The 13,473-nt window shown below is 34.6% G+C and overlaps 1 protein-coding gene and 1 pseudogene across 2 annotated transcripts in view; one reads left to right on the top strand and one right to left on the bottom strand.

Moving 5' to 3' along the window:
- The window catches only part of DNAJC10 (DnaJ (Hsp40) homolog, subfamily C, member 10), a 61,195-nt gene that overhangs the window by 43,076 nt on the left and 4,646 nt on the right, over window positions 1–13,473 (top strand). Inside the window, exons 19-21 of the mRNA XM_012651141.1 lie at window positions 1,439–1,508; window positions 3,508–3,627; window positions 6,637–6,741. Of these exons, the coding sequence (XP_012506595.1) occupies window positions 1,439–1,508; window positions 3,508–3,627; window positions 6,637–6,741 (295 nt within the window). The remainder of the gene's footprint in view (window positions 1–1,438; window positions 1,509–3,507; window positions 3,628–6,636; window positions 6,742–13,473) is intronic.
- Window positions 7–543, bottom strand: LOC105815935 (annotated as a pseudogene). The gene has a single exon (XR_001137770.1). The product of XR_001137770.1 is annotated as a thymosin beta-4 pseudogene (transcript).

Below are 13,473 nucleotides of genomic sequence, written 5' to 3' on the forward strand. Positions count from 1 at the left end.
ATCATTTGAACAAAAAAAAAAATGGCACTCTGATTAAACTGCATTTTACAGCCTGCAGGAAACCTTGGGTCAGCTTGGTTTTACTCTAGATTTCACTGTCGTCCCACCCCGCTGCTTCTTTCACCAACATGCAAGTTCTTTTCCTTCCCTACCAGACAGACAGATGGGAGAGGCAGGCGTGGCTTTCGTTGTCAGTAGTTCTCGATTCTTTGATGAGAAAGGGGCAGCACAGTCATTTAAACTTGATCCAACCTCTTTGCATCTTACAAAGTTAAACAGCTAAAAGAAGTAAAATAAGAAGGCAATGCTTGTGGAATGTACAGTACATATTGGCAGCGCTCACCTCATTACAACTCGCCTGCTTGCTTCTCCTGTTCAATCGTTTCTTTGGAAGGCAGTGGATTTTTCTCTTGCGTTTCTGTCTTCTTCAATTTTGACTTACCGAATTTCTCGATCTCAGCCACATCGGGCTTGTCAGACATGGTTGCAGAGAAGCGGAGCAAGGCGCAAGAGCAAGAAGAATCCGATCTGCGCAGTGACCACTGCCCAGTCCTAAATGTCTTTTAAATTGGTCATCTCCTATCCATCTCTACTGCTAGCCTCTTTGGTCAAACCTTATCTAGACTTATATTTACCTTTTAACTACAGACGTCCCTCAGTATATGCACAGGATTGGTCCCAGGACCACCCTACATGTACCAAAATCCAGTATACATAAGTCCCTCAGTTGGCCCTGTGGAACCTGTGAATACAAAAACTTGGCCCTCCTTATGTGCAGGTTTCACATATCATGAATACTGTATTTTTCATTCTCGGTTGGTAGAAAAAGCTCTGCATATAAGTGGACCTTCGTAAGTCGAGCTCATGTTGTTCAAGGGTCAACTGTAGTCTTATCCTGCCAGTCTACATTTTTCAGTACTGGTCTGGTGCTCTAAAATATTGCCTTCTCTGGCTTACTAACCAAATTTCTTGATAAGCATCCCTTGACTTCAGGTCTTTGACATAAGCTTTGTCTCTGTCACCCACCTTACACCTTACAGTCCAGACACAATGAAGTCCTCCAGGTTCTCTAGACGTGTATCCTTATTTACATGCTGTTCCCTTCTCTCTAAAATGCCCTATCCTTACCTTGGTCATCTGTATCGTTTTTTCTTCCTACAAAACTCAGCTCTGAGGCACTTCTGTATTCTCTACCTTTCTCAGTTAACCAGTGTCACTGTGGTAACTTATACTCCATCAGTGTACTGATAAAATGCATATTAATTATTTCTGTACATAGCTGTCTCTTCCATAAGACTATGAGCTTCTTGAGGGCAAGGTCTATGTCCTATTTATCTTTATATCCCCAGTGCCTAACTTAGTAAATACTTATATAAAATTAAACTGATTACATACCCACAGTATAATCCAGTTTTGGTGTTTCTTTCTCTCATAACAGTCCTATTAATGATCTAATGCAGATTAATAGCTTCCTTGCCTACATAATCAAGGAAGTCTTGCCATTGGCAGTATAAAACACTCACTAGCATGAGAAAGTCAGCACCAGTCCAAAATAAAGGTTTACCATCCCAAGCCATGGAAATTTTTTAGCAGAGGGACTTCAAAGTTTCTCTATGCTATATTTTAGTTTTAGATCATTTTAGTTATTGACTGGTCCTTCAGATAAGAGGTTCTTTCTAACTTATTCTCATCTTTTCTTATGCTTTTTCTGTAATAATTCTTAAAAAATATTTTATTCCCTATTCTTCATGTACTGAAAACTTAGTTATAAACTTTATAATACAACTATGTCTTATAGCTAGTAGAAATTTTTAAACATGAAAAAGATCATTCATTCAACAAATCCTAAGCAACAAGTGAAAAGCATTATGCTAGGTACTAGGGCTACAAAGATGAAATGACAGACATTCCATGTCTTTAAGGAGATTTTAATCTAGTAGAAAGATAAAATGCAAATAAATATATATAACACAGGATAATTGTTATAGTAAAATTAGAATGAAACTGGAACATGGGTGAAAGAATGTCAGAGTCATGCCAGAGAAAGATGTTTGAGCACCACAAACAATATGGTATCCCCTCATGAGTAATGAAAATACAAGCAAGCAAATACATAAACATTATATAAATTACATAAAAACTTACTAAAATAATATCTCTACATTTCTCTTAACCTTCATTATAAGTGTGTCCGTCTGCATACACATTTATGGACGCAGCTTTGTTGGTGCCCTAACAGTCTGCCTATTGGTGAACCCCTGCCTTCTGGACCAGATTAGAGACAGCAAAGATATTTTAATTGTCTTGAGGTGAGAGATGATAACTTGAACCAGGATTAGGACAGTAGTAACAGAAAGAAGGGGATAGATACAAAAGAGAGATAAGAACAAACAGGATTTACTATTTGGTTGTGATAGATGAGGAAAAGAGAAGAGTCTGGGATAAGCCTAGTTTCTGGCTTGAACTGAATGAATAGGACAGGAGGAAGAGTAAGTGAAGGAGAAAGGATTAATTTTAAACATGCTGTGTTTGAGGTACTTATGAGACATAATCACCCAAAGCAAGCCAAGACTATGAAATCAAAAGGAGATTGGGGTACATTAGCATATAGATATATAAAATTTCCCTAGGAGAGTATTCACAGTGAAAAGATTGTTCATCAAAGGAGAAACTCGGACTGGACGTTATAACTTGAGGGGCAGCTAAGTACAAGGGAAGAAGTCCTCAGCTGGAAAAAGGAAATGCCAGAGGGGTAGGAAAGCCAAGAGAGAATAGTGAAAAATGCCAACAAAGAAAAGAGAAAGGAGTGGTCAGCAACATCAGGTGCCCATTCAGTTTGTTCATATGGAGGTCACTTGGATTTAGAGCACCTTGAGTGGAGGGAGGAGTAAGAACAAAAGCCAGACTGAAATGTGTTGCCAAATAAGTAGGTGATGAGGAAGTGAAGAAAGAGTAGACTGCTGCTCAGGGAAAAAAAGAGGGAGAAGCAGGTTGGTGGCTAGAGGAACCATTGCAATCCAGGAACAAATCCTTCTGTGATCATATGTATATTGACTGGAAAAAGAGTATGAGATCTGACAGGGAGGGACTGGGGAACAGAGGTGGATAACAGTCAGCCATCACAAGACGAAGAATGTTACCACAGCACGTGAGACCAGAGAAAGGAAAAAGGATAAAAACAGAAACAGATATTTATGATATGATGGGCAAGGTGTGGGTAGCAGGAAGAAGTTGAGGTATTTCAGGGTAAAGCTTCTCAGTTTTCTTGATAAGGCGAAGGGGAGTTTATTTGCTATTGGAGAGGTGGTGCTGGGTAAATAGGAGCTTAAAGGGCCAGGAAGAATTTGGAAGCAATCTTGGTCGAATAGGAAGGATTAAAACAAAGTTTTTCAATTAACAAATCCCTAATATATAAGATTTGAAATGTTTTATATCGTATTGCTTTGTGATTACCAAAATAGTTTATGCCAAAGAGAAAAATGACAAACCATATTTTTCTTTTTTCAGATGATTAAAGGAAAAGTGAAAGCTGGAAAAGTAGACTGTCAGGCTTACTCTCAGACATGCCAGAAAGCTGGTATCAGAGCCTATCCAACTGTTAAATTTTATTTCTATGAAAGAACAAAGGTATGTACAGGTTTTCCTCTATCTTCCTTCCTTTAGCTGCCCAAGCTCAAAAGGAGATTTCAGTCTGAGTAATGCTTTCTTCTGTTTCTCCTTCTATATTATTGCATATTACTGATACAAGCTTCTTTTTACTTACATATATATCAAGTGATCTTAAAAGGCTTTTTTGTCTCATAGTTGATATGCTCTCGGTTGCCTTAAAATTTTTATACTAATGAAAACTACTAGAAAGAAGCATAACAAAATATTAGTGGTTATCTCTGAGTAGTGGAATTCAAGGTAATTATTTACTTTCTGTGAAGTTTTGTATTTACTACTTTTTATAGAATGAGTACACATCACAGGTTGAGTATCTCTTATCCAAAATGTTTGTGACCAGCATTGTTTTGGATTTTTTCAGATTTTGGAACATTTCCATTATACTTACCTGATCAGCATCCCTAATTTGAAAATCCAAAATGCTCTAGTGAACATCATATTTGGTGCTCAAAAATTACAGATTTTGGAGAATTTCAGATTTTTGGATTAGGGATACTCAGCCTGTACTTTTGAAATTAATTTGCCTTTGACATAGCCCTAGTACTTGAGCATTTATCTTGAAGAATATTTAGTAGTGGGTTTAGATAACAAAATAAAAAATAAGTACCTTGGTTCAGTCATAATTACTTTTGGGGGGCATTTTTTTTTAATTAAAAAATCTAGCCAGGCGTGGTGGCTCACGCCTATAATCCTAGCTCTCTGGGAGGCCGAGGCAGGCGGATTGTTTGAGCTCAGGAGTTCGAAACCAGCCTGAGCAAGAGCGAGACTCCGTCTCTACTAAAAATAGAAAGAAATTAATCGGACAACCAAAAATATATAGAAAAAAATTAGCCAGGCATGGTGGTGCGTGCCTGTAGTCCCAGCTACTCAGGAGGCTGAGGCAGAAGGATTGCTTGAGCCCAGGAGTTTGAGGTTGCTGTGAGCTAGAATGACGCCATGGCACTCACTCTAGCCCGGACAAAAACAGTGAGACTCTGTCTCAAAAAAAAAAAAAAAAAAATAGAGAGATCTACTAATGGGTTTTAACAAAATTGAGATGATAACCTCTATTTATGATCATTGATACAAAAGCTATGTTGTTCAGCCAGTATAGTTACTCGTGACCTTTGGTGTCTTCCCAAGTAAGAGAGTAAGACTTTTTTGACAGTATAACTGTGGTATCATTTTAAAGAATGAGAAAGAAGAGATTTCAAAAACTGGTATTTTTGCTGACAGAATTGAACACTCACTTTCTTATGCTTGATTGGTTTGTAAGAAAGTGAATGAGAAGAGAATGATGAATAAGCAAAAAACATTCAGGCATGATTTTTTTTTTTAATTTTAATTAAAAGAAAAAACCAGCAAATGAAGGGGGACTGAGGAGATTGTGCAGTTTGGTAAGGATCCTAGAAAGAGTGAGTGACCTTTCAGTGTCAGAGAGCAAACAAAAAAATGTAGTCATTTTCTATCTAAAAGTAGACTTGAAAAGATAATCCTAACTATAATAGGTAAAAGCTGAAAAAGTACCATGAATGGAAGAGCTAAACAAATGATAATAAATGACCAATAAAACCTAAAACGATGAAAGCAGACTTGAAGGGTCTTAAGTAAATGGATGGTACTCTGCCCAGAATGCAGCTGATGACACAATTATCGATTTAGTCTTAATGATGATGTCACCAGCTGAACAAAAAAAACCAAAAATAGTAAAAGCAATATTGTTTCAAAAGGTTATAGTGACTATTAAGGTTACTAAGAATACCCTGTAATACACACTGCTGCCTGGAATAATGTTTACTTCCTGTATTTCTACTCAAAATTCTTTATACTACTGAGTAAGTTTCAAAGTAATGAGCTTACTTTGGGGGAAAAAAACTATTATCAACTAAATAAGTATTTGTCGCAAACTCATGTTTTCTGATAAAACATTCAAAATAAATAATCTCAAATATTTTTATACTTTGTGAGGGAGAATATCAGGTTAAGATCTGATATTTATTGGTAAATATATTTTGAAATAGAGCTAACTAAAGAAATTAGGTGATGAATTTCAGAAATCTAGAATTGTCACACATCTAGATTTTTCAGTGAGGGTTCTTAATTTGTCAAGAAGCTGTCTCTGTCTTAAGAACAGCCTGGTGCAAGCAGAACTCACTGGAGGTAAGGCAGTTATACCAGAGCCTAGGTCTTCATTCCTTTGGCATCAACAGCTCTATTTTTCCCAGTTTTCAGAACAGCTGAGAAATTAGTGACATAAATAGGGGTCTTATTCAGGTAAAATGGTATTGGAGGAGTATCAATGTGATGAGCAGTCACAGAATTAACCAGAGCATAGACAGAGCTGTTTGGAAAGATGTTGCCATGTGTCCAGAGGACAGAGTTAGGGACCAGATGTACCTGTCCAGAGAGAGAGAAATCCAGGCCAGACAGGAAGGCCAAAGCAGAATAATGATGGGAGTAGACAGAAATACAAACCAGGTGGGCAGTCACACAAAAAAGCAAAATTCTACCATATACTATGTGGGTTGGGGTTCACACCAGGATTAAGAAAACAGGAGGTACAGATCCAAAATAAGTAGGCTTGGATATATTGACCTGCTCCTTCCTCTGCTTTTAGCCAGCTTCCTGCCATGGGCAGATGAAAACTAGGAGATACACATTGCTCTCCATTATTGTTGTTGGTCAGGGTTTGTCAGTGTTATTGATTATATTAGAGTAGAATGATTACAGTCCTCTAGGAACATCTTTTCTTGTATAATTTAGTATGAAACTTATGGAGTCAGCAATGTATTTTTACCAAGGAATTGTTTTACATTCCCATAGCACTAGTATTTATTTTAGGTGCATTATGGTCTAACTGTGCTTTTGTAACATTATTTCTTTGAAGAAACTTAAATTTCCAGAACAAAAGAACTTTAAAGCATATTTAATCAAATTTCTTAGATGGAAATGTCATGTTTTGATTAATAACAAGAGTGTTTTTAACTTTAGAGAAAGTTTGGGGAAGAGCAAATAAATGCCAGAGATGCAAAAGCAATTTCTGCCTTAATATATGAAAAATTGGAAATTCTCCAAAATCAGGAAAAGAGAAATAAGGTAAGGGCTAAGCCTAGAGCTGACTTTGGAAGAAGTTATCAGAATTTATTCTTACTCTACATGTATCAATAGGTAAAAATGTAGCTTCGAAAAATAGTAAGATAGTTAAAAATTTCTACTTTGGGAAATACGACTATCAAAATGTAGCCTGTAGACACTGAAATGCTTAGAAATTTGGACAATAAAACCACTTAAAAAATAGTGACTATAGTCCATACAAAAATTATATACTAATGTTCGTAGTAATATCCTTCATAACAGCAAAAAAAATGGAAACCTAAATGTCCCTGAACTGATGCATGCTGAAACATGGTGACCCTTGAACAGATATGGTTAGTGAATAAAGCCAGTCACAAAAGGCCAAATATTATGTGAGTCTATTTATGTGAAATTAGGATAGACTAATCCATAGAGACAGAAGATAGATTAGTGGTTGGCTGGTGTGGAAAAGAGCAGAAATATGGGTGACTGCTAAAGGTAATAGGAGTTCCTTTTGTAGGTGTGGAAAATGTTTTACAAGTATGTTGTAATGATAGTTGCACAACTCTTAATGTACTAAAAGCTACTGGACTCTTAAATGTAGGAATTTTATGGTATGTGAAATATATCTCAGCGAAGTTGTTAAAAAAGTAGTGACTAGTGCCATAAATTCTGCTCAAATGTAAAATTATTGAATTGTTAGGAATTAAATAAACTGGAGCCTCATAACACATTTTGGATAGCAAATTTTCTTTTGTTCTTGGTATAGTCAGGATGTATTGATTTTGGGGTCCCATATTCATTTTGGGACCCCTCTTTGGATTTTTAATCTGTTAAGCAGCAATACAGTCTCTTTCCTATTATTCTTCAGAAGATAGCTTTTTTTCTTTTTTAAATCATTGTTATTCTAGGGCATACCTAAAGGCAGACCAAAGAGTCCATGGCTGTTGGAGTGCTTTCCATATGGAATTTAATACAATCACGTATGAGGTGGCTTGGATTCTTTCCCAGTAAGGTGAAAGAGGGACAAAAGAACAGTTCAGCCTCTGGAGCAGGCTTTTTTATAGCACCATATTAGAATACAGGTGCTGCTATAGTGCCGTTCAGAACTGCATGCCCCAGCAGAGGAAGCCTTACCTTACCACCTGCTTTGAGACTATTTTATACAAATCTAAAAAATAAGGAAAGAGATAGTTATGAATCTGTATTTTTTTAGTTTCACTGAACAAACATGTTTGCTATATTAGTTCTCAACAATCTTAAATATTTGAAATAAACACTGACATTAAGCTAAAGAGCACATCAAATATGACTTTTAAAGTATATAAAGCTATAGTTAATTGCCTATAAGGATTGGCCATGCCAAAAAAAACCCAAACCTCTAGTTAGTACTATCTGCTGTGGACAGATAAGAACTAGGAAGTATTCTTTTCTTTTCCACTGTTATAGTTAGGTAAGCTATATTTCATGTAGTGATCCATTAAATAAGAATACTGAGTATTGTTGAAAAAGTAAAGTATTGGTAAGTTTATATTTTATTTTACCTTATTTTTAACAGTACAAACTCATATTTCCTTTCTCTTTTGATGACCTTTACATTATCATTATAGGATGAACTTTGATGATGTTGAAGATGAAGAAAAACTTAAAAAGAAATCCTGACAAATGACATCAGAAGATACCTTTTTAGAATATTACTACATTCATGGTGGGAATAAATGAACATTATCTTGGACTCGTAATTAATTGTACTGCCAGAATGGCACAAAGGGTCTGCAAACTTCTGTAAAGGGCCAGATCATAAATATTTTTGGCTTTGAAGAACATATATGGTTCTTTGTCACACATTATTCTTTGTTTTTTGTTTTTGTTTTTTTAAAAACAACCCTTCTTAACTCAGGGTCATACAAAAATAAGCCACTGGGCTGTAGACTGTGGACCCCTAGAAGTGATGTTTTGGGTGGCTGGCTCTAACATGAGCCTGCTCTGCTTTTATCTACATAAATGTCAAAGATATATAAAGTGCACTTTTCACTTAAAGTTTTGTGGCTGGCCTGAAAAGAGGTAACTTGGTTTTCAGTTACCTGTTCTCCTAAAAATTCTGTCTCTGACCATACATTGCATTTTCAAAACAAGAGGTGAGCAAATAAAAATACCCTGTTACAGTGCTATATTTTAGTGAAGAGATTCTTCATTTTTTTCTTTCCTTTTTAAAGGTTGAAGAAATGTTTTAGTTTTTCACAACTGAGACTTTTTTTTGCAAGAATAAGTGCACAAATTCTATAGATAGCTATATCATCCAGAAAAACCTGAGAAAAATTTATACTAATTAAACATTGTAGAGTATCCCAAATATATCAAGTATTTAGAATTCTATATTTTAAAGATTTATGTGTTCATATATTTTCTGAAATTGCTTTTGTAAAAATTTTCCCACTGATACTTGATTTCTGAGGTATATTTCTAATATTTACAGTTTTTTTTTTTTTAATATAGTTCTGGTTTTTCAGTCCTATCCAGTCTATTCATTCAAATAGGAAAATTTTACATGTTTGTTTCACCGTAACGCATAATGACACTGTGGTTATGCCAGTTATTAGTTTACTGTCAGAGGGCTTTTTCGGATAAATATTGGCATAATAACTGAGGTTATTTTTATAAGAAAATCAAGTATATAAATCTGGGATTGAGATCTCTTAGATTCTGAGTTTAGACTCAATCACAAAATTTTTTTCTTGCATTTTAACAAAATTGTGATTAACATGTAGTCGTTTAGTTATAATACAGTGTGTGGAATGGGTAAAAATCTCAATTCATCGAAAGAGGTCAATGAATAAAAAAACTTTCAATTTTTCCAAAAACCTATTAGAATTATACTTTATTGTGTTTGGAAGAGTGTTTTTTTTTTTTTTTTAATGTCACTTTACCCTGCTCCCCAGTATTGCCTCATAAGTGTTTATTATTTTATAATACTATACATAATTTATATAAAAAATAGACTGTTAATTTTCAACTCTAACCCTGTTCATATTCTCTCCCATCTTTTTCTCTATTATATACTCTTAATTCTATCTTGGATTCTGCTTTATACATTTGGGCACATATAAACAGTTATCATTTCTAACTTCAATTTAACATCAGCTTTTGAATTATGATCAATAATGGCAAGAGACTTTCATTTATTAAATTTTTAAAGCCTAGAAATTCTTCAAAATTGGCTTGTTTCATCTACAAGAATTCTAAAATGGAATGTCTAAAGAAGTCTTACTTGGTAAATATTTACTAAATTAATGTACCAGTTATGTGCATACCATTGCAGTGGACAATAAGGAGTGTAAAAAAGGAATCTAAGACATGAACCCCATCTCCCAAGTGTAATTCACCGTTCTGTCACTGAGCTCGTAAATAAGTTTATGGGTACTTACATTACTACCTATGTTTCCTACACTTACTAGTTAAACATTTTAGGCACCAAATAAAATGGTAAATCCTGTGTGTCCTGTAACTTGGCCTAAGTTATGTGACTGTGGAATCAGTTCTTCAGCCAGGGCCCCCTGGGAATCATATTAAGTAACATCAGAAAGTGACATCACATGAGGAGGCTCTCTTCTACAGTCATATCAGTGTCACTAGGTCTTTCAAAAACAGCTGGGAGATTTAGGTTTCAGTGGCTACATTGAGTAGAGCACCTGTAATAAGTACCAGGTATAATGGACCATTTCTCTCAGCGACACTATTTTTGTGTGCAGCTGACCTTGTGTAGTAATATGGTACCAATTTTAGCAGACCACAGTGCATTTTATCTGGCAGCGAGCCTTGAAAATCAGGTCCATTTAAAGTATATGGCCATGTGAGACTATATGTAGAGTTTGTGTTTTGGGCATTAATGATGCTTGCCTAGTCTACTTTCTCAAATTTTATTTAGGTCTTTCATACATTTATTATTTAAAAGTATATGATTAAGATAAAGGAAAAACAAAATGAAAACTGGGCTCAGTGGCTCATACCTGTAATCCCAGCACTTTGGGAGGCCAAGGCAGGAGGATCACTTGAGCCCAGGAGTTTGAGACCAGCCTGGGCAATGTGGCAAGACTCCATCTCTACAAAAAATTTTAAAAAGTTAGCCAGGCATGGTGGTACACACCTGTGGTCCTAGCTACGAGACTGAGAAAACAGGATCCCTGGAGCCCAGGAATTCAAGGTAGCAGTGAGGTGTGCTTGTGCCACTGCACTCTAGCCCAGGTGACAGAGCAATATCCTGTCTCAAATGAATAAAGTAAAATGGTTGTGTAATAACTTTATATCCTCAGTTTTCTTTAGATTTGTTATTTTCTGACGGTGCTCAAAGTGGGAATTTTCTTGAAAGTAATAGTTAAAAAAATACTACATCATTTCCTATGGGACACATTTACAAAGATGTTTAATAAAATTTCTAATAAAGGGATAGCATTAAATTATTTTAACAATTTTTGTTGAATATTTAGTCTTAGTTCTTAAATCTGCCAACAAAACCAGATAAATGTCTTATATTAGGCACATTCATTCCATTATGATTGATAAATAACACAAAGATTAAATTAACAAAATACATTTTAGGTTTTCTATAATGACACCTACAGGATAAAATTGACTCTAAAGATTAAATAACCTTTCTAATACTCTACTTTACACATAATCTGAAAATTTAAATACACCCAAATTCTAGTGAATAAATTTTCAATAAGAGTAATCAAACTTAGGCCAACCACCAAGCTGAATATAAACATGTTATTGATCATACATAAAAATGTTAGTGATTCACGGACTTGAGTCACTTTTTAACACTGGCTGTGCACTTAGATTCTTGTATGGTCACCCAGTCCCTTTATGAATAACTGGATATATTTTTTGAATGGTAACTAGCCAGAATTATAGCCAAAGTCTGATGCCAAACTGGCCCACATGTGTATTGAATCCAGAAATGCTATATATCAAACACTTGATTGCATTAACTAGTTACTTGAGTGCATTACTTAGTAGCCTGCAATCCTGAACGTTGGTAATCATCCTCAAAAAGGTCTATTAACCTCTATTAAGAATTGGTCTATATCAATTAACCACTAATAGAGAACTCTTCATTAAACTAATATTTCAAACATTTTATTTGAGGCAGTAAAATATCTTAAAAAGAATGAATAGGTGTTGGCTTTTACAAACTATGAGTTCAGAAACTTAGAAACCTCAAATTCTTACTGACTATATTACCAAATGGTAAAACACCAACTAACACAGTTCTGAAGCCAGTTAACCAGCAAAGAGCCCCACCTATGCACTGAAGTATCAGTTTCAGGTCATCACGTAAAACACACATAGCACTGAGGCAAAAAATAAATATATATATGGAGCCACTGCCTATTGAGAGTAACAAAACAATTTATTGGCTTCAGTGTATTTAGGAAAAATCGTTAATTTACAAAAACATCTTTCCTTTCTTGAATTATGAAAATTATAAAGCTAAGATAAAGTCTTTGCCAGTTTTACTCCATTTTTGAGAAAATTTAGATTTATCCTTACTAGTCTTTAACGCAGCTTTCTTGTTTTTTAAATTCTTTTTACTTTCTATTTTGTTACCATAGTGAAAAAAATTTTTATAAATGTGGTATGTGTGTTTATATTTTTTAAAACTTGGAACAGCAATTATCATGTTTTAGTATTCAAAAACAGACTATTAAAGGTCAACTATATTGTGATTATATATTATATATATTATACATATATATAAAATCTATCTTAGCAATTCATTCTCTCAGATAGTCACCAAAGAGGTCAAGACTCAATAACATGATACATGGAAAGGCCTATAATCTAAATCCAAATCATCATATTAAGACTTAGGAATTTAGTTTATATTAACTTAAATTCAAAATGCCAAAAGAAAAACCTATTTTGCTACATTAATTTTACAATTCGTTTTGTTGATGTGTTTTGTAAAAAACTTAAAACTAAATAAAAAATCTCCACCTCATCCATATTTAGTCACCCTCTCTGAGGATAACAGCCATGTCTATCTCATTCCCTGCAGTGTTGGCAGAACCTTTCACATTGTTTGACCCATAGATGCACAATGCATATTTTAATTAACAATTAACTAGAAGTATTATATTGAATTTGTTTAAAATTAATTTGTCAGAGTTCATCTGTGATAAGAATTGCCAATTAGGAATTGTAATTTCATTTTATGCCTTAAAAATTATAGCTGATAATCCATAAATTTAATTTATAGTCCTTACAATGCTCAAGGTGGCTCTGCCTATCAAAGTAGCACCTACTCCTTTGAAAGGAACGTTCTCAAAGAATTTTTATGATGTCATTTCTTTTTTTCTCTATAAAAGTTCCTCTGATAGGCTTCCCTGAAGGTTTTTAATCAGATACATAAGGCACCAGTAGATGGCAGTGAAAAATAAGCAGACACATTTCATTAGTCTGAGAAAATGCCATTTCTAACTTAGTACTAAACAAGAATCACACAGCCTAATTTGCCTGTGTTTTTTCACTAAAAAGATCGTGTCAGTCACATACATTTGACCGTGAGAAATTGCAAGAAACTAAAACTGTATTTTGCATCTGAAAGTTTATAATCTTGTGTAATAAGACAGAAGTATGTGAATGGTATGAAAGAATAAATTTATGAAAATCATATAGGCACATACACTACTGTAGACATGTAAAGATACATATATTGAGGCTCAGCAGATTCCCATTCATGAAGAATTG

Source organism: Propithecus coquereli, unplaced genomic scaffold, assembly GCF_000956105.1.
Source record: "Propithecus coquereli isolate 6110/MARCELLA unplaced genomic scaffold, Pcoq_1.0 Scaffold35, whole genome shotgun sequence".
NCBI classification, from domain to species: domain Eukaryota; kingdom Metazoa; phylum Chordata; class Mammalia; order Primates; family Indriidae; genus Propithecus; species Propithecus coquereli.